Source organism: Amblyomma maculatum, chromosome 2 (assembly GCF_055883805.1).
Source record: "Amblyomma maculatum isolate TAMU_Amacu chromosome 2, ASM5588380v1, whole genome shotgun sequence".
NCBI classification, from domain to species: domain Eukaryota; kingdom Metazoa; phylum Arthropoda; class Arachnida; order Ixodida; family Ixodidae; genus Amblyomma; species Amblyomma maculatum.
In genome coordinates this window covers 65,623,748-65,651,492 of record NC_139345.1, presented here as the reverse complement: position 1 = coordinate 65,651,492, position 27,745 = coordinate 65,623,748, and the positions used below count along the sequence as shown (strand labels likewise).

The following is a 27,745-nucleotide window of genomic DNA, read 5'->3' as shown; positions in this document are numbered from 1 at the left end:
AGCAAGTTTCGACCATATTTGTACGGACGACCCTTCCGTATTGTCAGCGACCATCATTCCTTGTGCTGGCTGGCAAGCCTTAAAGACCCGTCTGGACGCTTAGCTCGTTGGAGCCTCCGTCTTCAAGAGTATGACGTTACTGTTGTCTATAAGTCGGGACATAAACACCAAGATGCGGATTGCTTGTCACGCGCGCCATTGGACTCCGCCGCAGTAGAAAACGCCGACGAGTTTCCCTTTATTGGGGCCATTACTCAATCCCATATGGCTGACCTTCAACGCAACGACCTGGAGCTGGCGCCGCTCATCGATTATCTGGAAGGACGCGGTGGTAGAGTACCACTTGTTTTTCGTCGTGGCTTGCAGTCATACGCTTTACGAAGTGGAGTTCTCTACAAGCGCAATTTTGAAATATCAAGAGAGACATTTCTACTCGTAGTACCTACGCACCTACGGCCTGACATCTTGAGCGCTTGTCACGACGAACCTTCCGCCGGCCACTTGGGAGTTAGTCGTACGCTTGCAAGAATTCGGGAGAAATACTATTGGCCGAAATTATTACCTTCAGTACGATCTCACGTTAAAACCTGCCGTGATTGTCAACACGGAAAAACTCCACCCGTGAAACCAGCTGGACTTCTTCAGCCGATCGCTCCACCGCAAACTCCATTCCAACAAGTGGGAATGGATCTTCTTGGTCCTTTCCCGAAGTCAACTAATGGAAAGCGTTGGATTGTTGTCGCGACAGACTACTTGACCCGATATGCTGAGACCGCGTCGCTCACAAATGGAACTGCCACCGAAGTAGCAGAGTTTTTTGTCCACGACATCGTGTTGCGTCATGGCGCTCCTGCTGTTATCATTACCGACCGCGGGGCAGCTTTTACGGCCCGCCTGACTAAGGCTGTACTGAACCTTACACATACTAGCCATAGACGGGCCACGGCATACCACCTGCAAACTAATGGCTTGGTGGAACGGCTAAACAGAACTCTGGCCGACATGCTGTCTATGTACGTGGATATAGAGCATAAGACCTGGGATCAAATCCTCCCATATGCCACGTTCGCATATAATACGGCACTTCAGGAGACGACGCGGCTCACACCCTTCGAGCTTGTCTTCGGCCGTCGGGTGACCACTCCATTGGATACAATGCTGCCCGTATACACCGACGACGAACATGAGCTTGACCTGGACATTGCTAGTTTTACTCAGCGTGCGGAAGAAGCGCGGCAGCTGGCAAGACAGCGCATATACCTACAGCAGCAACTAGACGCTGACCGTTACAACAAGGGACGGCGCTTCGCTGCCTACGAGCCTGGAGACTATGTCTGGATTTGGACGCCCGTTCGTCATCGTGGGCTCTCTGAAAAATTGCTGCGTCGGTACTTCGGCCCATACCGTGTCCTCCGCCGCCTCAGCGACGTTACTTATGAAGTTGAATCCGCGACCCAAGATCCCTCAAGCCGCAGGCGACGCAAGTTCACTGATGTTGTGCACGTCGTCCGGATGAAACCCTACCACGATCGCCCCGCTGACTATTCTTGAAACTGCCCACGTTTTGTGCTGTGGTATCCCATACCAACCTAGCATACTATCTGTCAGCTCATCGCATCAAGCAGCATTTGCAGCATCGAGGCGATGCTGCCAAGAAGGGGGGCAATGACACATGTCATTCATAGACGACGAAGATTTGAACGGGGGATTCGGAAAAGACGACGAAGCAATACGGTGCTGCGCTTTTGTGCTGCCTTGACTGGCTGTTGGTGTTCTTCGGTGCCAGAGCGCCTTCTCTGTAACGTTACGTTACAATATTACATAGCAGTATACCTTCATACGATGTCGTAAAAACAACCATATGTTAACCAAACTTGTGATATTCTAAGGAACACATTAGCATAGATGCTGTGTACCCTCGATGAGATTTACTATTTTCAAAACACGTTATAGATTCGGGTTTGGGGGGAGAAGGTTAACTGATTGTGCACCGTGAGTTGTTTCTGATAAGCAAAAAACATCGCAGAGTACAAAACGCCAAACATGGTGTATTCGAAAAGCGTTTTAGTGCGCTGCCTGAATAATACAGTGCACCAGCCCGAGATGGATCAAAACTGAAGCCATCGCGAGTTCTGAAACCAAGCACGATGCGCCCCTCTTTCCTATGCATCATTTGAGGGTAAGTGTCCATCTACTCTTGCAACAAATATGAATATATTTTTTTCCGGAATGAGTTCGGTTAAAACTCGGCAAAACAAGGAAAAGCAGCCTTCCACAACAAACAAACGCAAAAATAATTACGAAAGTCTCATTACCTGACTGAACTAAACAAATCGAATGCACAGCAATTAAACGTGGAGTTCCTCAAGTGCTTCAACATAAGTGAGCCTTTTATTGGTTTCTTTTAGAGCAGTATGTAGTCCTTCTGAGAACGTGCTTTGGGCTCCCTCCGGTGCTCAGTGGCTGTTGGTTATTTTTTTTTATTATTCATATTGATGGCAATCTTTACTCATTTATAATTCCTAAAGTGTCAGACCGCACTATACTGCAGAGGGAGGAATATAAATAAAACCAGGAATCAGGTGTAGTAATTGGTGAATAGATACACCGCAGACATCGATAGTTCGACGGTGCTCATTTTCATGCAACTGAATGCCATAGCACAAAACACATAATTAAAAGCAAGTACAGCCGCGCATGCACAAAACCACAGCAACACAAACCAGAAGTCTCTGCAAAAAAGAACGATGTTTACACAGTCTCAGTCTCATAAAAATTGTAGGCTGGTTCACCAGCGTGGTTCACACTTACCGCCGTAAACGTCGCACACAAGTGTCAGGTCTTCGCCTTCCTCGTAAGGACGCGTAAGGTTGCGAATTTCCGTTCCATTTTCGTCCGTGATCACGGGTCGTTTCGGGGGCACTGCGAAAAAGAAATTGCCCAAATGGTTGTCTTGCGGTCTTACAGTTCTACTGAAGCGCTCCCTAAGAGAAAAAGGCACAGTTGGAAGCGGTGGTGTAGACGAGTTAGAGGGTCCAGTCGGGGCGGGACTGCTCTCGGCTGACATGACGATGGTAGCTGTTGCCAAACGGCAACCGGAACGTAGCTGCTAGCGAGAGGCAGGGCACAAGACAGCAAGGGGATCGAATTTCACCTCCACCACTTGTGAAAGTAGGCCAGGTCGAGACGGCAAAGTCGTGACGGCAGGGCAAGGTATGATGTGCCAGCGTTTAATACGATAATGAACCCAGGCGCGTGCCGGTGCCTGCGCCGCGGGACGATGATGATGTTATGTACAAGTGAAAGAAGATCATGGTATGTACAAATGAAAGAAGGTCCATGGAGGGCTCACAGTATGAAGATTGATTTGGTTCGTAGGTTTAACGTACCAAAGCGACTCAGGCTATGAATGACGTTGTAGTGGAGGGCTCTGGAGATTTCGACCATCTGGGGTTCGTTAGCAGGCGCTCACATCGCACAGCACACGGGCGTTTAGCTTTTCGCCCCTAACAAATAGCGACCGCCGAGGCCGGGATTCGATCCCACATCCTTGGGTATAGTAGTCGAGCGCGCTACCACTGAACCACCCCGGCGGGGAGTATGAAGATTGACAATTCGTTCTTAAATTTAAAAGTTCATGCAGTCGTTCTAAGAAGGCGATCACCACGATTGAACCACCCAAGACAAGTCGACCGGACAGCCCGGCAGAACGATGATGACAAAACGTTTTTTACTTACGAGCTATCAATTTCAATAAGTTAATGATTTTGTTCTTTCGCAAGGTTTACCATCGCAAACGAACTCTGGATGAGAGACGCCCTTTAACAAGTTAGCCTTTTACATACCTATAAAGAAGCCATTAGCAATCATAAAAAAACGTCAACCACGAAAATGAAGGCAGAACAAAAATATCAAGAAACACCTCCGATGCTGGTCACGTTCCATAAACTGTAGGGTCGCTTACGCAAATTAACTTTCATCTCTCTCTCTCTCTTTTCCTATTTCTTTACTCAGTCTCTTACTATCTGCATCATCATTGTGTATACAGAACACATTTGCTTTATTTCCGTATACCATACGGAACTGCTGCACTGAACATCGGGCTCCTTTTAACCTAACGATGTAGCATTAGCTGCTCGGGAGAGACCGATTCTTAATTTCTGGCCTCAGTCAAATCTTTCTATGTGTGTTTGCTAGCAAATATTGCCCACGTTGACTATCAGCTTGGAGTTGAGCCCACTGAACATCGCGTCTGAGTTTCCGCCCCGACCAAACTACGGCCCACAAAGTAGGTAAATAAAATCTTTCTCCTTCTAAACTAAGCAACGGCAATTCTACGCTTCGCCTTAATAACGAAGAAGGAAAACACGCCTTTGTTCAGGGGGTGACGACAGCATAAACCTGGTAGTTTATCGCGCCTGAATTAACGGCCTGTAGGTAGGCAAAAAAAGGAGGTTGAAGAACTCGTTCGGCGAAGAGGGGCAAAGCAGGTCAGCAACAAACAATTTCCGGGGAAGGGGGGAGCCGTGGGAGAAACCGCTCGTGTTGTGATGCCAGCTCACAGAAGGGCAAGCGAGGAGGGAAGTAAGCATTAACGGCTCTGAGGCCGTTCGATCCAGCCAGAATGGCGCACATAATTGCAGCGTAGAACGTGGCGGCCGGCGCCTTCGCTTATTCCGCTTCCTTTGAGCTCCGCACGCGCACGCCCGCCCGCCGGCGCGTTTACGACAGCCATCACCTTTTCACTTAGGCACGCCCAAATTAGGGTTAACGCTGGGCAGAGTAGCCTGTTCGGTTCAGCTTTGGCCGCTTAGTGTAGAGTGTATGGGAGCTGCACCCTGCGGTGTGGTCAGTACGCGCTTCACCAGCGGGGAGCTGCGGTCGAGGCTCCGGGCATCATCGCACCTCCTAGAACGGGAAATATAGGGAGAAAAGGGAACCCGTCGCGTGGAGGCGAGGCGGCTAAGCAAAACAGCAGATGCGCGGGATCAGGGCTTACAAGGAACGCGTTTTCCGCGGGGAGCACAGTAAACTGGGTGGTTTGGGGTACTGCAGACGTGGATCGGCTAGAGCACGCTCAGCACCCTTGCCAACATACGCTTACTGGGAGGTATAGGGAGGGAAGGCAAATGGAGTAGTAGGAGGAGAAAATAAGGAAAAAAAGGAACACGACGCTGGCAAAGACACCAGGAGGGGGAGGAAGCGGTGGTTGTGGCGCGCATTTAGCTGAATACCTGACGATGCTGAAGGGGCGGCTGCCAAGAACCGCTTAGGTATATAGACATTGGAGGCGCGCCGGAGAAGCGGCCCGTAATGGAATATCTAATGCGCGCCCCTCCCTCCGTTTCCTAACCGCGCTGGCCGCTTTAGGACGATCTCCCCTCCCTCCTCTTCCCAATGCAACTTACCCTATACTCACCCGCCCTCGAAACATGCCTTCCTCCTTCTCTTCCTCTCTACGACGAACGGGTATCATCCTCCACCCCTCCCCTCCCCGCCTCGACAAATTGCATACTTGAGCAGCCGCCCGGTCCCAGCCGTCTCCGGCGTCTCCTCTTGCTCTCGTTTTTCTCTTCTTCCTCAGCCGACGACGAGGAATAGAGCGCTCACCCCGTTGTTGCCCCTAGGAGGCCGCGAGGCTCTCCTCAGCAAGCTCCAGGCACGAAGCCAAGCACGAGACTGAAAGTGCGCCTCAGGTTTCGGAACCCGCAAGAGCTCCTCTTAGTACACAAAGCCATGCATCTAGGCTCCACTCGTATCCGTGTAATTCATTAGCGAGCCGGAGTCATTTTCTGCTTCGTTATAGAGTTAGTTCATCAGTAATTAACCTGGGCGCTTTTTAGGGGTATTATATCTATTTGCCCGATTCAGGAGTTTCCTGCACTTAAACGTAATGCGCCATTCTTCATTAAAATCTTTATGGTTATAAGCTGCCTTGGCACACCTGCGAGCCAGTTTTGTTCAAGCTTAGTTTGTCGAAGCGCCGTAAGAAAGCTTCGCTGATCAGTCGAAATTTTGCTTTGCACTTTGCTCCCGCTAGGCGCGTTAGCTGCACCCTTTATACAACCTTACACAACAGTCGCTAAACCCATGGTTACTGCCTTAGGCGGTGATGTGGGGCACATCTGCCACTTCCAAGGGTAGACGTCCCTTTATCGTGAGAATTTTTATTAAGAGGTGCTCTGAGGAGTGCTGCCCGAGAACGCTAGAATGTAAACTGTCACGATGTGAGGAATGTTTTCCCACGCTGGGCGCGGAGCATGGTGGCACGGAGTACCTCAGTGTGCAAACTCGTTTTTTATTGTTTTCTGTTCTCTTCTGATTTCGAGTCCTTCTCTTCCCTTCTGATTGTGTTACTGCCGTATTTTAGGAATTCGTTTTCGTGCTCTCAGCCCTTCATCGCCCCTGCCCTAGTGCCCAACGAGCGCAGTAAGTATTAAAAACTGATAACTAACGAATTAAAGGAAGCGTGGCTCCTTGGGTGCTCGCGCACAAAAGAAGTATATTTATTAGTCAGAAACATTTTACTAAAGCCCGCTGACAGAAAAACAGGGAGCTGGAAGGAAAGAGCACGAAAACGTTTGCACGCCGCTTGAGAAGGCTAGCCAGTCAACTACAATTTGATCGCATGACGGCAATAGCAGTTCGGTTACAAAAGTTCGATAATATCTGAAACGTCTCACCGATGACGACTAGTTGAACGATGGAGGTGCGCGTCCATCCTTTCTTGAAGTCCACAGCACAGATGTAGGTGCCGTTGTCGGCGCTCCTCAGTCGGTCCACGCTGAGCAGCGCGGGAGTGTGGATGACCGAGAAATAGGCTCTGCCCCGCAGACTGCCCAGGTGGGCCCGCTGCCGTATCTGGGAGAGACTGCCCGTGCGCGAGTTCACGTCCACGCTGTACACGGGCAGTCTGGACTCCTCCTCCTCCAGCCGGTGCCCTTCGGCGCTCCCGAACTCGGCTTGCTCCTTGAGCCAGCGGATGCGCACCGCGAAGTCGTCGGCTGATGGCGCTCTGACGTCACAGCTGAGCTGCGCTTGGCCCCCTTCCGCCGCGCTGACAATGTTCGGCTCTACTGCGGGAGCGTTGGAGAAGGAAGATGGGCGCAATGTGTGAATGTTAGAGACCGTATATTGAACACTATTGTATGGAAGTCACCCACATTATAGTCACGAATATTATAATTTAAAATATAATTGAAAATTATTTCACTTCTGTTGTCCTCTTTGGAGGAACAAATGTGGCCAAGTAGACATGTCGCTCGGTCATAGCTGAGAATGATTATTATTTTAAACTGTTATAATCATCTATATCAGTTTACCTACGAAAACAAAGTTCACTGAATGACCATTACAAGAAAAAATAAAGGAGTTTGGACAAGATATTACACCAAAGCTAGAAACAACAGCATTAATCAGACTAGTTATAGAACAGACACCTTGTCTTTCGAAAAACTTCTGATTACGACGTCTCTTATAAAAGCTTTCAGGAAAACTGCGACACGTGCGTAATCGGCTGCTGTTTTTGTGGCCGTAGATTGGAGACAGAGGTCGCCTTCGTACTGCTGCCTCCGATAATACATATTGTTTCCCTTTTAGGTATAATGTAGTGGACAAATGTGCGGTGCCTTCCAATTAACACAGCTCCAAGAAATTTCCAATCATTGTTTCCCAACAACCACTTGCCAACAGCTCTTGTCTCAACCTTCTAGTTCCTTACGTTTGCCTGAATAATAGGCGCACTGCGTTTACTGCGTTCACTGGCTCACTGTGAAGCTGGGTTCATTCGTCATAATATACATGTTGACCTGTTAGTTTGATGAACGGCGCCGGAAACCAGAACAACAGCAATTCCGAATAGTGTGGGCGGACAAAGTTTTGGGTTTGTTTCCGTGCCTCCTTTTTCCATAGCGCGTTTTTTTTCGTCTCCTATATATGTCACTTATGATTAGATTTTCTAGCGAAATCTTGACGCAGTTTAATCAATACTTTCATCGGCTTTTGCAAACAACCATGTGGTAATAAGGCCTGACCAAGTTTTTGTGTTTTCTTCTTCTTAGTACTTTCTAGTCTTTGATATTTATGTTAATATGTGCCTTTTATACTAATATGAGTTATCTTTTATTATTTGAGGTTCCCTCATTGTTCCTTACATGAAACACGTGGCTAAATATACGGTCAACAGTTCTGTATGTTTTTCTCTACGCTTACTCTCGCTCCTGCTTTCATTTTTTTTTTTTTTCGTGTGGATGTTAACGTGCAATTTAAAGTTTACCACGTTTCCATCCAAATAAGCAATGCGGGAATATGTATTGGACACACTTCTGCTTTTTAAGCTATACTCTAATCCTTTGATGTCTGTGGCTCCCTTTTTTCCTTTGTGAAACCCCGGTAGCTTAAGTACACCACCTTTTTCTCTAATAGAGTAAGCCATGTGACCAAAATAAAAAAAATGCTAGCCTTTATTGTGTGCGCTCTCAGTTTGTTCTAGTCAGCACAATACATGAACGTTCTATTCATTTGTCTATAATGGTTATCAGACAGTGTAATGCGCAATTTGCAATAAACTCTGGCATGGCAAAGCGCTCCAGTATTGGTGATAGTTTTGTGTTCACTTCGTCCTTGATTGTTCTAATCTGTTGGTGTTGAGTTTCAGTTTCTTTCTTTTTCTATTCATTTTTTATACATTAAAGTTTTATCATGTTGTTCTTAAACGCGTTGGGACACCAAGTTTTTAGGATACATGCGAATGTTACACGTTTCCTCTGTATGTAAGGTCGCCGACGGCCGAGCTCTGGACACAACTCTTTACATATATCCAGCTTCAAAGAGCCGTTAAATGATACATCGTCCGATCGAAACCCATCGTTAACACCTATATTAATGACGTATGTAGCTCGTACGCGTATTAGTGAATACCAGTGACGTTACATAACAGTACCGTGATGTAATATCAATGGCGCAACGACCGGCGACTACTGCCAACCGCTGCATTGGTGGTCAATTGATTCATTGGCAGGCGCCGCCGCTGATGGGCCGGCATCGGCACCCGAGCAAAACCTCTTCACCGATGAGACTACGACCTGACTATCTTTTCTTTGTACTTTATTCAAAACTGAAATAAGATAAACGCGACTACATTACAAATGTTCACGCTTCGACACAGACGCCGTATTTTCTGCAGAACGGGAACTTCAACGCTATCGCCTTAATGAAGAGATGTACACCAAAAGAAGGCGGAGAAAAATGCGTTAAAAATACGAAAAGACAAAAAGGAAGAGTACAAGGTCAAGGGAGTTAGTCCAAAATGAAGAAATAAAGAAAAGTAATCGAAAGAAAAAATAAAGAGGGAGAGAGAGAAAGAGAGAGAGAGCGCAAAACTTGGAGACATGACCTCATGCGCGTGTATGCACATCTCTATTTACTTAACGAATCCATAAGTTTGAGCGTCTAATATATCAAATATACACATTAGCATCCAGTAGCAAGCAACAACATTATGTGCGGTAACCACCTCTTAAACCTGTTTGCATCACCTTGGAGTAGCGCTTATGATGCCTATCACTTCGACGTCATGTGATATTGCGTCCTCACACAACCCGCCGACCAATATGACTTTCTGGTCGGGTTCACCTGCAATCTGCCACGTCTCACAGGCATCCTGCTGATTCGTCACTCACAACGGCGAAGCCGACGCCGCATTTTCGGTGGACACGAACATTAAAGTTCTGTCCATGGCAACTGGCACTCGGCACGGCCGAGCTGTGATCTGCTGTAGGGTTGTACGACGTCACGCTACCAATTGACATGGCCGATTTGCCATCAGCTTTCAACACGGGGTTCTCATTTTATTTCCTTTTATTACTTTGCAGACCCACGAGAGTTAATACATAAGGGGCGGGTACATATATTTTGGTGAGAAGGGGTTAACACAAAGAAACATGACTGGTAACATTATTGGCAACGTTGGATGAGCACGTGATGGCTGCGATGTCGTTAGGTAGGTCGCTCCAGTCTGCTTCAGTACAGGAACAAAATTAAGCGGCAAAAGCGGTAGTACAAGCACGAGGTCGGGAAACTTGAAAAGGGTGACGAGTGCACTGGCATATGCGGACTGGAGGGACGATGTAGGGTGCGCGGCCTAGCGAACTATAGACACATTTATGAAACAAGCAAGGGGTGGCAATGCGGCGATGAAGAGATAAGGACAATAAGTCCGATTCAGCTTTCAACGCTGACACACTTGTGTCGTAAGAATATGATGAAATGAATCTTGCTGCTCTATTTTATACTGGTTCGAGTGCATTTATAAGGTAAGCTTGGTTGGTTTGGTTTGTAAGGTTTAACGTCCTAAAGCAACTCAGGCCATGAGAGACGCCGTAAATTTCGACCAACTGGGGTTCTTTACCGTGCACTGACATCGCACAGCACACGGGCGCATTGCTTTTTGCCTCCATGGAAAAGCGGCCGTCAAGGCCAGGATTCGATCGCGCGTCTTTGGGAACATTAGTCGAGCGCCGTAACCACTGCGACACCCCGGCGGGGTGTTAAGCTTGGTGCGGGTTCTAAATGTGTGAAGAATATTCTAATTTTGGTCGGACAAGAGCTTTATATGCTAATAACTTTACATGTTTAGGGGCTTGGTGGAGATGACGTGTTAAAAATCCAAGTGTTTTATTAGCAGCTGAAATGATGTTCTTAACGTGTGTGCTCCAGGATAGGTCGCTACAGAAGGTAATGCCTAAATACATGTAAGATAGGGCCGGCTGTGCAGGCATGCTAGCTATTACATGTAGGATATGAAGCGAGTTGCGGTGATGGGTGAAGAAAAATATTTTACATTTATGAGGGTTAAGTTCTATTAACCAATTGGCACATCATTCCTGTATGCGGTTAAGGTGGTCTTGAAGAGATGTTTGGGCAGAAGCGTTAATACCTTGGTGATAAATTACCCAATCATCGGCTAATATGCGAATATTACTATATGCAGTCGTTGGCAAATTGTTAAGATAAATTCAAATCAAAAGCGGACCGAGGACAGATGTTACTGGAGTAGCATTGGAACTGTGGCTGTTAATGGTGGCGTATTGTAAGCGGTTTGTCAAGGATTCTTCTATCCATTTAAAGATATCAGAGGAGAGGTTAATGTATGAAAGATTTAGTATAAGCGTTTGTGAGGAATCTATTCGAACGCTTTCGCATAGCTTACAAAAATAGCATTGGTCTGTAGGTTAGGGTCAACGTTACCATATAAATCAATAATTAAAATAGCAAGTTGTGTTTCGCATGAGAAGACGTTTCGAAAACCGTGTTGCGCAGTATGAAAAAAGTTGTGACAGTCGAGGAAGCTTATGACATTGGAGTCGATGACATGTTCTAGGAGTTTGCAGGGCACGTTAGTAAAGGAAATGGAACGGCAGTTAAGCGGTGCATATTTTTTCACCCGATTTGAAGAGTGGAACGACTTTTTCGCTTTTCCAATCCTGCGGTAGTTGACCTAATAACAGTGACTGTGAAAAAAAGTAAGCATAAAAATTGAGCACAAACATCCCTGGTATTTTTCAAAAGCTTTGAATTAATATTGCCATTATCGGATGAAGATGCGAGTTTAAATGGTTTCAGTTAGGGATGAAATGCCAGATGTCAAGAATACAACAGGTGAGTTGTTTAGGAGAATCGAACGCTACAGAAAGCTCGCATTCCCAATCAAATGCGGGTATTTATATTTCTATGTCGGGTCACACAATCTGGTCGCCTACGATTGCAGGCTAAGGAGTATGTTCTTTGGTAACACAGATTTACAAATTAATTGATTAGCGATTCAGCAAATTGCAAAACGAATGTGTGTAAACAGAGAGTCGTAGTGGGAGCCAAGGAACGTAATCATTGAGGCTGTCGCTTAAAGCCTTAAAGACGGTGCTTAATTGTCCCCCATTTTTTTTTTCTTTTTTTTGTAACTGAGCTCCTGACAGGACTTCGTAAAAGCCACAATGTTAATGGCCTTGTTCTCCAGAAAATATGGCGTTGGTTTTGCTGGTGTTGGTTGCGTCGGCGTTACGAGCTGAAGATCACAATCATGACTCTGGCAGGTGCAAGTAATAATAAAGTCGCTCACAGACTGGCTAGTGGTTTGTGTGTCATCAAGAGACCACGTGACACTGCCGAGTTGGCAGGTGCTGTCAATATGGTCTTCAACACTGAGATGGGATGGTGAACTCGGAATTGAGCTCTCAGGTACCCTTGATTCCCAGGTGAGAAAATCATCATCATCATCATCATCAGCAGCAGCAGCAGCCTGATTATACCCACTGCAGGGCGAAGGCCTCTCCCATATTTCTCCACTTAACCCGGTTCTGTGCTAGCTACATCCACTTCACCCCTGCGAATAATAATAATAATAATAATAATAATAATAATAATAATAATAATAATAATAATAATAATAATAATAATAATAATAATAATAATAATAATAATAATAATAATAATAATAATAATAATAATAATAATAATAATAATAATAATAATAATAATAATAATAGTTTGTTCACAAGAAGGGAAAGGGCCAGTATCTGTCACACCTGTTTCTGTGGACACCTGATCCGCGCCGTAAGGGAAGGACGTTGATAAGAAATGGATAAAGCAGGGGTTTGTTTCGCGTAACGAGGTAGCTTGCGTAGATATATACGAAGTAACAGAGGGAGAAAATAAAGGGTTTGTAGTTAAAGGAGTAGCAAAGTGCCAGTACACGATTACAAATCCACCAGGGAAACCTTCAGATAGGAGTCGTTACCGTTCATGAAGCCAAAGCTTTAGTCGCTCTCCCCCCCCCCCCCCCCCCCCCCCCCATCTATCTTTTCAGCCGGTGGCGTGAAAAAAAAAATTACAAACATCGCTGAAATAAACCAATGGTTAACACAATTACAAATCTATAAAAACGGCAGCTAGTTCCAGCCATCTTTTTAAAAGAACGTGAATGTACGCTAATGTTCCATGAAGAAAATCAACTGGCTGGAAGGAGAGATAAGACATCCCATGTACAAGAAGGTAGAAAGGACACAGGGGCACTTCGGCGTTATCGTGCAAGCAAATTTATTATTTTTGCTGCGGAGTACTAAATGTCGTTCTTGCAATTTTTTATAACTACGGAGTAAAGCAAAATGACAACACCACGCTGTCCTTCGAACTAGTTATCTGTCGTGCTCTTGAGTTGCATTCGCGCGCATCTACCTACATCACTGTACGCCCGAAAAAAAAAAACAAATCAGTGGGAAGAGAAACTTTTGCGAATGCCGTAAAAAAAAAATAAAAGGAAAGAAAGAAACAAGCGTTTCTCTGAATGCTGATGTACCAGCTCCCCATTTTCAGCATGCCACTGACGCGAAGAAAAGACACACAGCACAGGCTCATTCGCCAGCGAGTGCTGCAGCCGCTTTGTGGCTCTCTTTCGGAGTTCGTATACGGTGTGAAAATCGAAGACACTTCCACGCCTGTTCTTCGCGGAGGCTACGCTCAAGCACAAATGCAATCACTCCTTTCTCTTTTTTTTTTTATTCTCCCAAATCAACGCGTACACCCAGGGGCAGAGGAAACGGCAACGCAAGATGGAAATGAGACCCCGCTGCTCGGAAGCGCGTATCGAACGCCCTCTGTGGCTTGCAGGAGGAAACGTAGATTCAGAGCCTCCCTCACGAACATCTCGGCGGCAACTTCTGCATGACACCAGTGCTTGTTTTATTCGTGCGTTTCACGAGGTTGTTTCTCTTGCGGTTTATCTGCGCGCACCTGGCATCTGCAGGTATCGCCGAAAGGAGAGTACGGCAGCCACGAAACCAGGGACAGCTGTCAGGAACACCGCTGCGGAAAATGCGAAACAAAAAAAACCTAATGCAGGACAAGAAAGAGATGCGCTACTCGCGTGCTATGGAAAGATTTGGTTCAGTGGTATTTTTTGTGCCGTGTCATTAAAGGTCGAACGATACGTAGAACGCGGGTGAGGAAATAGATTCTCGTCATCTGGGCTAGGACTAAGAACACGTCCTGCCTACGAATGGAAGAGCTGGTGGCAAGTAGCCCGGCAGCATCGACATCCCTCTCGTTTTTTTTTTTTTTTTACCACCGCACAGCGTTGCCTCTAGACCAAAGCATTTCTCTGTTTCAGAGAACGACCGTGCAGTTTTGGTACGGTGCCGCTGAGGCCACATTTTTATGAGAGGAAGGAAGGGAGTGAATAAAAAGCATATACTTTCGAAGGACCTGAGCTGAGGAATCATAGGGCAGCATTGGAAGCAATCGACAGCGCGGCGCTGCTTACCTTATATAAAAAAAAAACGATGGTCAATAATTTTTTGGCTGCTGGGAGGCCCTCGAGTCTGCGGCTGTCTGAGGCGGCGGCCAGGCGTAAAGGCTCATCTGGGCTGCCAGGAATTATTTAGGGAGGGCAGAATTTCTTGAACAGTCTATGTGCTCCTTAGTTGTGTGCCGAAATCAAAGCACACGGGCGTGTTTTCATTTCGCCTCCATCGGGATTCAGCCACCGTAGCCGGCATCAAATATGCGAAGTCCTGCTCAGAAGCCGAACTCCACAAAAAGCTGACTCGCTATGGTGAGAAACCGCATAGAAACCATCCTCGGCATTCGAGGACAGATGCTGAAATGAATCGTTTTTCTTTGTATTTTTTCGGGAGAAAATTGTAGACGGAAGGCATTTTCTTTTTACCAACCGACTGACTGGCCGACTGACTTGGACCGACCGACCGACCGACCGACCGACCGACCGACCGACCGACCGACCGACCGACCGACCGACCGACCGACCGACCGACCGACCGACCGACCGACCGACCGACCGACCGACCGACCGACCGACCGACCGACCGACCGACCGACCGACCGACCGACCGACCGACCGACCGACCGACCGACCGACCGACCGACCGACCGACCGACCGACCGACCGACCGACCGACCGACCGACCGACCGACCGACCGACCGACCGACCGACCGACCGACCGACCGACCGACCGACCGACCGACCGACCGACCGACCGACCGACCGACCGACCGACCGACCGACCGACCGACCGACCGACCGACCGACCGACCGACCGACCGACCGACCGACCGACCGACCGACCGACCGACCGACCGACCGACCGACCGACCGACCGACCGACCGACCGACCGACCGACCGACCGACCGACCGACCGACCGACCGAACGAACGAACGAACGAACGAACGAACGAACGAACGAACGAACGAACGAACGACCGACCGACTGACTGACCGACCGACCGACCCACTCAGGTTTGGAGATACGCCGTAGCGGATGACGTAGGGAATATGGGCCACCTGGAGTTGTTTAACGAGCACTGATATCACACACTACACGCGCGCCATGCCTCTAACGAAAAGCTGCCGCTGCAGCCGGCCCGCATCCTTGGGTTCAGTAGACGAGCACCCTAACACTTAATATGGTATACAGTTGATATCGGTAATATCGAAGTATTTTTACATCGAACTGTTCAAAAATTCTTTCGAAAACCTGCAAAAGTATAGTAGTTTTGTCAGCTATAATCTATCTGCCGTTAATGGAGCATTCGTTATACCCAACTGTGCACCACGTCCCTGAAAAGAGCACTTCTCCTAATGACGCTCCAACGGAAACTTCGCGAGCGCGGACTCGACTGAGCCCGTTTTGGCACCTATTGGCAGCAACTGTTGGCAAGGTTCGTAGGTTTAATAGTTTAACGGTTAACACTGGTAAAATATACAGCACAGAAGAAACAAGGACAACAAAGGAACACACGGAGAATGACGATGCTGCTGCTATACTGTATTTACTAGACGGGCTGGTTTTGTAGGCGATTTAGGTTTTTCTTAATGAATAAATGATAGCTTTCTGTTCCCGGACGCGCTACAGAGAGGTCACTTTGAGGACTTGACAACTTCTCTGGCCAGTGTCACAAGGCCAACAGTATGACGTGTCGTAGGTGAAATTACGGCAATGAATTGAAGATACTCTCTAGAATCTTTCTTCCATTGTAACCTGCATTGAAGCAGCTTTTTTCTTATTTACCTTCGGTATATTGAACGTCCCGTTTCAACGTAAGGAATGCATTTTAAAAGTTCAGCATGAAAAAAGTCAATTATATTGAGAGAACCTCCGAAATATCTCGAAAGAGCAGTGATAACGAATTTTCACTATATGCTTGATAAATATATTGATGCTTCATGCTTTATGCAACACTGACTAGGCTAGATTGTTGCCGTATACTGTTCGGCAGCTATATGACGCAGGAAAATATTTAAAATTATATTTTGTAGTATATAACGAATTACAAAGTGCTTTTCAATTCTACACGGGTTCCTGGTGAGCGCTGCTCTTTTCACTCCTTTCGTGACCCGAAATTATCAGATCCCAACACTCGCTTTACAAAGTAAAGAATGGCTGTGAACAACGCGTTATTCTTTAGGGAGGCAAAAATTTCAAGACCACCTCATGATATTCATCATATAAGACGTGAATCGCAAGTGTCGTAGCCTACCGAAAAAAAGCACGGCGAGTTAAGTATAGAAAGTTGCCAGGGTGTAAGATGCCTCTTGACATGTTAACTTGTTTACAACACCCGTAGAAATCATATGATGACACCATTCAAGCACCGAAGACACAAATTCAAGAAAGAGCGGAATAAAATGTGTGTTTTTTTTTAAGGCAACGACGCACAAATGAGACATTTGACTCGTGAACACATACAAGAACCAGACAAACGGCTGTGGTTGCTTCTGCGTTTCTCTTAATAGTACATTGCAGCTAATGCAGTTATTGACCAAAACTTGCGAGCGCGATAAATTTTTGGAACGCTTTTATGTTGCACATCGGCAGAACGTTAAGCTGTGGGCATCGCGAAAAAACACCTCATAAAAAAACGATGCAGCTGAAAAATATCATGAGAAGAAACACAAGGTGACAAAACAGTATAGATGAGAAAGAGCGAAGCTACAAATCCGCATAATAAAAAACAACATGATGACAGATTACCGCAGGCTATAGGCAGCATTGCGACAAAGTATCGAAGGGCTTGCCTTGCGCTGTTATTCAGTGTCGCCATTTTGTAAAGAAGCAACATTTCACTATGTGGACAAATATAAGTGTCTAACAATTGCGCATCTGTCGTGCATCCGGAAGTTATGCAATGGTCTAGAGAAACCATTTTTGATGTATTTGAAGTTATTAGAGTGTCAGGAAGAAAAAAATGTCATTACTGGTATTGCCCTACATGGCTAAAAAAGTCAACTACATTATTAACAATGACACAGGTTTATAAATAGGAAGCAACAACAAACCTCAGGCATACAGCCAGCAAAGAAAGCTATGAAACCTTCTCGTAAGCTTTGCAGCTAAGGGAGAATCCATCTCGATCTAGGGTAACAATCCAGGGCCACCGCCAGTCCGGGGCAGTTGGTCTGCTTCATGAGGTAAGCAGGGCAGCCAGAAAAGAGATGATAAGGCAAGATCCAGTCTATCGCCAGTTCGAAGTGGGAAACGTTTCAGCAGCGCGGAAATGTGCTCTGGACAATGTTGTCCTTTTCTTAAAAGCGCCAACTAACCAGCTTTTTTTCGACGAACCAAGCAGCTTACTCTTCAGGCATTTCGCTTCAGGTACGTAAAAGATAAAGAATGTTTCTTTCTTAAACTCAGCCACCGAATTCAATACTTGCCTACTTTACTTTACAGCATTCAACCACAGAAAAGTATGCTTGTGGAGTAACGATCACAGTGAAGGTCCGACCGGTATTTCCGATTTAAGTCCTTGAAATAGAGACATCATGCTTTGGTTCATTCCCGAGTTTTTGTTTTTGTTTTTTTTTTTCGTGTAGGCAAAGCCTTAATATTGGAGAAGATTCATGTAAATAATTGATCCGCTCCTAAGGTTTTTCACTCACACATTTTCAAAAGTGTCAAAAGGATGAGTGCCCGGGGAGCTCTTAACCGCAGTGTCATGCCTGCAACCCAAAAAGGTGCGAAAGTTTTATCTTTCGGGACTTGCCTCGGAAAATTTTATTTTCTAATTAAGATATATACTGGATGTTTTGAAGCGATAGGGTAAAGAGCCATTTTTTTTTTGTCTGGTATTAAAAAGTTCAAGTGAGAAATTCCAAATCATTATGTTGCGAATGAAGCTTCAGCCAAGATCGAGTGCCATCTGTCGAAATCAGGGCGTTATGAACCAAAGTACAATTTTAGTAATATATAAGTCAGCACTAACACGGCCAGAAATTGGACCATCGACCGCATACATCCCAGTAGGTCACTCTACCATCTCAACCATTCAACCAACATGCAAGCGTGCATGCGTACGCACGAAAAATTTTTAACAAAGTAATCTTTCAGTGAATGAATGAATTAATTAATTAATTGTTAAGCGGGATCCAGGCACTGGTAGCGAGCAAGACCGGAGCGGTGGTGGCTTAACTTGTAGACAGCTAGTCTGCAAAAGCACTTCCTCTTTCTCGGCAATCTGTCCGCTTGATCGGAACTTCTTTACAATCTGGACCCCGCAGAAAAGAGGAGCCATCCTGGCGACTCAAGGAGACTAAAGGATAGCGGGATCGCTATAAGGCTTCAAACGGTCGACGTGAACGATCTCACGCCCATGGCGGCGATGGTCGGTGGAAGCAGCTAGCGGTTCGACTAGGTAATTGACGGGAGAAGTCTGTTGGAGCACTAGATAGGGTCCGTGGTACTTGGCAGTAAACTTGCTGGTCAGACCTGGTGGTGTCGATGGGACCCAGAGCCATACGTGAGCACTGGGAGAGAATTGGTCGACAGAGTGGCTGCTGTCGCTGTGCGCTTTCTTCTGGGCTTGCTCGTCCGAAGCAAGCAATCGAGCCAACTTGCGACACTCTTCAGCGTGCCTGGCAGCTACTGAAAGTGATGTATACTCTGTGATATCAGGACGGTAGGGGAGGATGATGTCGACTGAAGACGAAGGACGAAGGTTCACGCCCATGCAGCAGAAAAAATGGCGAGAATCCGGCAGTTGCTTTAACAGCGGTGTTGTATGATGGGTTATAAATGGGAGAATCTTGTCCCAATCGGAGTGGTCAGAGGTGATGTACTTGGATATCATGTCACCCAGTGTGCATTTGAAGCGCTCTGTGAGGTCGTTGGTTTGAGTGTGGTACGTGCTGGCTGTCCGGTGGATGGTCTGACATTCGCGTACGAGCGCTTCGACAACCTCGGAGAGGAAGGAGTTGCCTCGATCACTTAGAAGTTCACGAGGGGCCCCGTGGCTCAGAATGAAATGATTAAGGATGAATGAATGAATCAACCAATCAATCAATCAATCAATCAATCAATCAATCAATCAATCAATCAATCAAACAATTATCAATATCGCTGATATCTCTCAAATTTCTGCTTAGTTCTGCAAGCGACCTCCAGAAAGAATATTTTTGCCTCATTTTGCTGTGTTTCTGACAAATCTGTACGCAAATAAAGTGACAAATTTTTCAGTTGACATGGACCAAAAAAATAATTTCATCGGCACACCAGCCGTAGTTGCCTCACTTACAATTGATCAGAATGCACTCACGGGCCTGCGATCTAGCACTCCAGCTCCCGGTGTACCGACAACAGAGAAAAATTAATATTTCAGAGCTCCGAGGCACCGATGACAACAGTGTTGCACCTTATTTGCCGGGTGGCCTATGGGGCCATTTAATATTTATATAGGTTAATGTCGCCCCATCGATTGTCAACACAGCGCGCTGTTGGCGGGCTGCACGTTCTTTTGGTCAAGGTGGAAATATGCCCTACATAGTGTTGTGCGCATTGTCTTTTCACTAGGAACGCAGTCGTTTACGTTTTGCCTCCAGCCTACCATAATTATGAAGCCTTCTATGAATAAGCATGTGCATAAGGACGCCGTTGGGATCGCATGAAAACTATCGATTGTTGTTGAGCAGACTGATCACTGTGAGATCAATCCATTGCATAAATAATGGCTATTTTTTATATTAAAATAAGCGCCACAAATATTTAAAAAGTTATCTACAGCTTATTAACAATGTCTAGAAATAAAAAGATAAAATGAGAAAAGACGCGTAATAGGCACTAACAGCTGATAGAAAAGTGCATCTCTGTTCGAGAGCGCAAGGGAGACAAGAGAGGGTAGGGAGAGTGCGGGAGGTTAAAAGGAAGTGCAAGGGACGCTTTTAGTGCACTCGGCGTTCTTTTGAATCTGTCCGCCGAGCCATCGATTCCTCGTCTTGTCGCCTACGGGCCATGCTGGAAGCGCTTGTTACGAGGGTCTAGCTGTCCGGCCACACAAAACGCATCGTCCGTCTTCAGAACAGACTAAAAGCATGGCGCAAAACTCTACTGAAACTACGACATCATTTCCACATTCTCCTTGCCCCATCACCTAACAGATTCCCCTTCCTCTCCTTTCTCTTCTCCACTTCCTAAACCGGCCTGCCTCTGTCGAACATTTTCTTCTTACCATTCCATCTCCGCAAGCGACTTGTTACTTTGCTTTGTGGCTGCAGCTGGCTGCCTATGTGTGCTGTATTTTACGCGAAATATAAGACATCCAATGTTCGCACTTTCTTCAATGTATCCGCGGCTATACTGGGGCAGGTGGAGCGTAGGGCTTTTAGGCTGTACTTTTGTAACGCGAACGTACTGGGTGTTTCATGAAAAATAAAATTGGCCACCTTGCATCTAGATCCTTTGCCACCTAGCAGGTAGCAAGAATAACATGTGATCTGTCATCCACACGGTCAGTACACGGAAGACCACATACAACGTGCCACGGTTGACAGGTAAAACAAAAAAAAAAACTGAGGGAAGCAGCAGGAGAGGCGAAAGATTGGAATATAACGAAGCAGTTGGGTGTAACGAAAGACATGGATATAACCTAAGACTTGTATGTGGGAAATGACGAGGATATAACTTAAGAAAGGATTTTTCTGCACTTTGAACCATAAAGTGCGATGACGTTTGTTTGAAACACCGTTGATCCTTGCTTAACTGCGTCTGCTTCTTATGCTGTGTGATGCGGCGTTCGAGGAAGCGCCAAGTGAAAGGCGCAGCACGGATGTTTGAATCGGACCCCTGGCTGCGTCACCTTCGTATATGCGTGACGTGACGTCATAACCAGATGTGACGTCATGACGTCACGTCCTGTAAAGACGTCACGTCCGCACAAGGCCGATGTCGTCACCGGGTGATGGCGCCATAATATCGCGGTATCCTAAAGAATCTCTCGAAGAATTGTGACACTTCTCGAAAATGGACACTAAAGATGCCACATCAATCGGCGCTTGCCTTCAGGATCATGTGGTACCAGATGCCGGGGATTTCGTTATCTGGCGAGATGACTACCTTGTGCATGCACCGCCTCCGCTCCAAGCGACCGTTCCGGACCCCCGTTTAAAAGACCAACAGCCAGAATTCAGCTTCAGTGGGCACAGCGGACCCCGCCTAGGCATGTTGCCTTATGCTTCATTCTTCTGCTTTGCACTGGTTGGTGGTTGTTCCACAACATTGCCCACAGCGCTATGTTAGCATTCTCAGAGACTTGTTTTGTGTTTGCACGCTACTCTTATGTGGCGACGTTGAATCAAAGAATTCAACTCAAGGCTGCTCGGTTTATATTCTCTAAATATCGCAGCACTGATTCACCATCTACCCTAATACTTAAACATAACACACAGTCCCTTGAATCTCGGCGCAGAATACAAAGGCTAAAATTCCTCTTTCTACTAAAAAATAGTAAATTATCAATTGCTCCTGATTTCTATCTTAAACCGGCATCGTCTAGGGCAACAAGAAATAGGCACACCGAATTACTAACACCTTACTTTGCTAGAACTAACATCTTCAATTTTTATTTTTCCCTCGCACCATAACCGAATGAAATAACTTGCCATTATCATCACTTCAGGACTTTGATTCTTTAGAACAGGCCGTGCACTGATTTGCTGTTTTTCTACATCTTGCTTGTACTTGTGTAAATTTTATGTTCATGTTTTTGCACTTTAGGCTTTTGTGTTTTTATTTGGAATTGTTGCCCCTCCTGCCAGGACCATTCACTAGGCTTGCAGTATGATCAAATAAATAAATAAATAAATAAATAAATAAATAAATAAATAAATAAATAAATAAATAAATAAATAAATAAATAAATAAATAAATAAATAAATAAATAAATAAATAAACAAATAAATAAATAAATAAATAAATAAATAAATAAATAAATAAATAAATAAATAAATAAATAAATAAATAAATAAATAAAGGCTTTCGCCTGAGTATGTTTTCATTATTACATAAGCTGAGTACAAAAGGCGCATGCTCTCGCATATCCCCCGCACCAATGAAATTGATTCCCTCAATATTTTCCATCGATTGCTTGCCTTGTTCTCGGTCTATTCCTTTTTCGTACCGAAGCGCTTCAGTTTTTAGGTTCCGTACCGAGTGTCGGGAGTTTACGAAAGGAAGTGGTTAACATCGACCTCGCGATTTCAGGACGGTTCCGATATTGTAATGACAGGCTTTCTATGTTGTGTCTTGTCCATGCGGCGTGTAGTCGATTGGTTAGGTTGTACGATATAACGTCCCAAGGAGACTCAGACTACACGGCAGGAAAACAAAAATGGCTTGGAAGAGAAAGCATCAGATAGGCCCACTCTATGTCTTTTTTATTGCTAGAAATAAAAAAAAAATGTTGCGGCGTGATACTTGCAGCAGGCACTTCTGTTCACCGCGCAGTGCACAAGGGAGTAAAGTCGTGCGCAAGTGAGCAGAGACCATGCAAACTTTGGTCACTGGGCTTATATTTAAAAACACCCATCTGAGAGATTTACTCGGGCGAGCAAAAAAGCATAATAAGTGCAGCAGTCTATTCATATCTCGAAACAGAAGTTTCATCATCAGAAAGCGCTGGCATGCATTTTCGCCAATTCCGTTGCTCTCTTCACTTTTTCACATGACCAATAGGCTTACCAGTATGGGAAGACGATTCGATTTTCTACGAAGCAAAATAAACAGCATGATGCAAAGTAAGAGGAGAAGAAACTTAAATGCGAGAAAGAAATGCAGCCACAGCTGCATTTAGAGATAAGACCGTTGAGCATATCACTTTCGAAGTGCTCTCATTGAGCGCGGATCTCGGCTCTTGGGTCGATTTGTTTGAATACAGAGGGTCTCTTGGGAGACCTTGGAAGAAGACCATATTTGTACAAGTTTCTAGCACAGTGAGTGAGTGAGTGAGTGAGTGAGTGAGTGAGTGAGTGAGTGAGTGAGTGAGTGAGTGAGTGAGTGAGTGAGTGAGTGAGTGAGTGAGTGAGTGAGTGAGTGAGTGAGTGAGTGAGTGAGTGAGTGAGTGAGTGAGTGAGTGAGTGAGTTAGTGAGTGAGTGAGTTAGTGAGTGAGTGAGTGAGTGAGTGAGTGAGTGAGTGGGTGAGTGAGTGAGTGAGTGAGTGAGTGAGTGAGTGAGTGAGTGAGTGAGTGAGTGAGTGAGTGAGTGAGTGAGTGAGTGAGTGAGTGAGTGAGTGAGTGAGTGAGTGAGCGATCAAACGAGCAAACAAGCTCCCACGTCTCCACCGCAAGACTTAAGAAGAAACGTCATCTTGCAGTAGATCTATAGGTAAAACCGCAGGTACCATTCCTTTTCAACTGGCCACCTCGATGCCTATCAGCTTTTCTACATTTTTAGCGTCCAAACAAGAACACCGATGGGAAGAAAAAAACAATTCTTCTTTCTCCGACACGTAGCACGCTCGATGACCGATCAAAATAGACTTATTTATGAGCTTCGGATAATTTATTCATCGCCAGCACTATCCAAGATCACTCAGCGCTGAAGAAAAAAGAAGCAACAGTGTTCGGAAGATATGTCATGTAATCCTTTTACAAAGCATCGTTTTCTCTCGTAAGGAAGCCGCAGGTCTGCAAACACACCTCAAGATAGAAATATGGAAGTTGAATACTTTTATTCCAAGCAGAAAGTAGCTGAATTGGTGTGTACGAACGAGAAAGGGCCCCTGTTCTCAGCACTCAGAGGACTAAGAATCACGGCATGCCTGCTCCGTATTCGCAACCTCGAATACGAATAAGTGCGACACTCTATGCGCGGTGGCACTCTTTTTCGCCTTAAGCTCCACAGTCCTTTCTATCTTTTCTCTTTTTTCGCGCTAGAGAGAGAGAACAAGGCGGATTTGGGTAAGTAGGTAGTCCCTAGAAGCAGAACAGTCGAAGACGTATTGTGTTTGCAACGCGATACCGTTACGCCCGCTCTTCAAGAAGAAGAAACTCGGCCTCCTACCGGAATACAAAACGAGAAGGCAAGAAAAAGATGGTGATGCAGATCAAAGAGCAGTCGTTCACCGTTGGCGGTGCTTCACTGATGCCAATGTGTAGCTGGGCGGCATGTAGTAATGCCCGGCTTCCTTCTACTGTTTTGCCGCCAGGCTTAGGAGACAAGGAGAAAAAGCGCGCGCTCCAGGGCCACCCCTCCTTTTCCTGGTCTCATGCAATATTCGGATACACGGGCACTTGTCTCCTGCCGCTTCCCGGCGCAGTCCTGCCTGGCGGCGCGCGTTCCCGCTTTTACGTAGGCCATCGTGGGCCAGTGTGCGTGCGTGAGGGAGCTCTTGTCAATGTGGCGGCTGCGCGGCATTTCGATTCGCCGACCATAGAGCTGCCTACCGTTCTTACCGCAGCGTCCATTACTATTGAATTTGCGGAGCGTGTGCCGACTACCGCGGCGAAGCCGAATACGTCTGCGGTTGCTGGCCGGACACACCCCGCTACCTTCTTTCCCCTTGCTCTTTTCGATGAGAGCGGCGGCGGTCAGAGTAGGAACCATCATCACTCGTCTGTTGATCAGGCCACTACTGCTAGTGAGTGAGTGAGTGAGTGAGTGAGTGAGTGAGTGAGTGAGTGAGTGAGTGAGTGAGTGAGTGAGTGAGTGAGTGAGTGAGTGAGTGAGTGAGTGAGTGAGTGAGTGAGTGAGTGAGTGAGCGTGCGTGTGTGCGTGCGTGCGTGTGTGTGTGTGTGTGTGTGTGTGTGTGTGCGTGTGTGTGTGTGTGTGTGTGCGTGTGTGTGTGTGTGTGTGTGTGTGTGTGTGTGTGTGTGTGTATGTGTGTGTGTGTGTGTGTGTGTGTGTGTGTGTGTGTGTGTGTGTGTGTGTGTGTGTGTGTGTGTGTGTGTGTGTGTGTGTGTGTGCGCGCGTGCGTGCGTGCGTGCGTGCGTGCGTGCGTGCGTGCGTGCGTGCGTGCGATCAGATGTACTGGAGTAGGAAAGCAGATAGGCAGAATGCCAACTTTGACATATGAAGCACCTGCTAGGAAGAGCAAGGAACCTCGAAATTTTAGCTCTGTGCACTTATTATATTGGAATGAGCAGCGTGAATTGCTTGAAAGCCCTGTCTTCAACGAAATAAATTCGAAATTATGCAGGCGTTGGGCACAAGAGAGACACGCAGAGGTAAGATTGCACATAGCTACCTGTGCAGTGACAACGAGTGAAAAAGGTGCGCTCATTATGCAGCTGGTGCGATGTCAGCGACCTCACTTTTATATGCGAGCATTCTGCATTTGAGATGACACAAGGGAGCAAGCTCATACCGCAGGTGAAACCAACTTGACACACTTCATCGAAGCTCTGCTTCCACAATTCGCGAGGCCATTGCTCCGTCCTACCTAGGCAGCTAGCATATTCAGATCGAGTTTCAACGTTCCGTACATTGCCCCGAAGAACTTCGCCGCACCGTGGCCGTTCTGTAGCAACCACCTTTCACCGAGCGCTGAAAATCGAGTGGCTTAGACCGAACGGGAAGGAAGGGGGAAGAAAAAAAAATCTCGAAAATTATTCACTGATCCAGGGGAAACATATTCTTGTAGACAGCATCAGTTTTTTTTTTTTTTTTTCCTCTGTCTATTTGAGAATTCGATCCATTGTTGCTGCGTCCATATTTTCTGAGCTGCTGAGTTTAAAAACTATAAAGGAAAGGGGAGAAACGGAGAAAGCGTACTCCAGCGCTTTTTAACGAAACACGAAATTCAATACTGATGCAAGAAGCAATACACCGCTGCATACGGAAAGGCGCAGACGCAGAGATAGAGTGAACCGACGCCCATCAAAATCGCTCCTGTTCTTCGCGAGCGTAGCGCAGTGGGCAGGACTTGAAAAGACGGTACACTTTATGCGAGCGTAACGTATACACTCTCCGAGAAAGAATTCATCTTTCGGTTGCACGAGTGCCGCATCAATTTTCTGTCTTTTCTGCGTACCATCTTCACTTCTTTCTGTTTCGAAAAATACGAACCAAAGCTCATGACGAGAAGAGATGACTGAGAGGTGCACCGGCAAGCTGGAAGGGGTTTTTATAATATAGGGATCTATCGCATCTTCGGCTCATCTAAAAAACAGCGTCATCTTTCAAGAACGCAGAATGGTACTGCTGCTTTGTGTTCCTGTCCGGAGTTACTTTCTAGTTGTCGCTCTGTGTATTCGCCACAACTCCTCTTTACTGACTGCGTCGCGCAGCGGTGAGTGTTTAGAGTGAGGAAGAGACAGTATCCCAAGCACAGCTTGCAAGGTTTCTTTTTCTTTTTTTTTTTTTTTTTTTTTTTTTTTTTTTTTTTTTTGTAGGCATCGCCGTCTTTGATTTCTCTCCTGAGCAGGATTCGAAACTCGGCGCAGAACACAGGAGCGAACTAGAGCAAGAACTAGACAAAGAAATCTTGTGCTGTGCGGTGTCGACTCGGAAATGTTGCTGCTGCCGCCGCTGTTCCATCCCAGCACTCTACAAAACAGGTCGATGCACCGAAGGAGGCGCAACCCTGCGAACGCTTGACGCTTGGCGCGACGTGCCTTGTCAGAAAAGGCACCGGTGCGCGTCGCTTGCTTCGTCTGAGCACTTGAGCGGATTCCTTGTGCGTTCACGCGAAGCGGCCACGAAGGTGGAAAAGGATGCTGGAAGATGCGCAAGAGAAACTCTTGTCGCCCATTTTAATGCCGGAGATCGCCGTTAGCAGCGATGCGGCGATGTTGCAAAGAACTCCAGGAACCGAACTACGATTAGGCTCTTAGGATCGAAAGATGGAAGGAAAACCTTAATCTCGTCTTTTGTTTGCTCGCGTGTGTTGTTCGCTTTGTCTGGGGATGCTTAGTTTTGGGATGACATTTTATTGAGCTAAGCAGAAAAAAAATGGCATTTTGGTTTTGATGGGAGAAAAGTAGTGTTTACCTGGTGTGATAAACCTTTTACGAAAAGTATAGTATGGTAGGGGAAATTTAACGTCTCGAAGCACAAGTGGGCTATGAGACTCACTGTAGGGGAGGGTGTTGTTATTTTATTTGGCTTCCATCAAAATAGGACGACTCGGGTCGGGACTCGATTCAGCGAGCTTGTGCTCTGGGGTAAAATGTCACGGCTAGTAAGCTACCGCTGCAGGCCTTTAACGATGACTGTAACGATCCCGCGTTCCATCTTTTTTTATTAAAAGTAATAGCGCTAAAGGTGCCGTGTCGAATAAATATCTGAGCTCAGATGAATCTTCGGTTTACTTAAGTCAGTCGGAAATCAAAACCACGACCTTCGCATTTCCAGATGAGTGCACTAACCACAGGCCATGAAGGCTTTTCTTTCTTTATTGCTTGCTTGGCAGACACTGTACTGATATGTTAAAAACACTTCAACCACCACTTGGTGGAGCGTGCTGATTAA

General features: G+C 46.2%; 1 protein-coding gene across 1 annotated transcript in view; it reads right to left on the bottom strand.

The window, feature by feature from the left end:
* LOC146198853 (synaptogenesis protein syg-2-like) overlaps window positions 1–27,745 on the bottom strand; it is a 307,237-nt gene that overhangs the window by 33,214 nt on the left and 246,278 nt on the right. The window contains exons 2-3 of the mRNA XM_084591992.1: window positions 6,684–7,076; window positions 2,812–2,922 (exon numbers count right to left, since the gene is read on the bottom strand). Of these exons, the coding sequence (XP_084448118.1) occupies window positions 2,812–2,922; window positions 6,684–7,076 (504 nt within the window). The remainder of the gene's footprint in view (window positions 1–2,811; window positions 2,923–6,683; window positions 7,077–27,745) is intronic.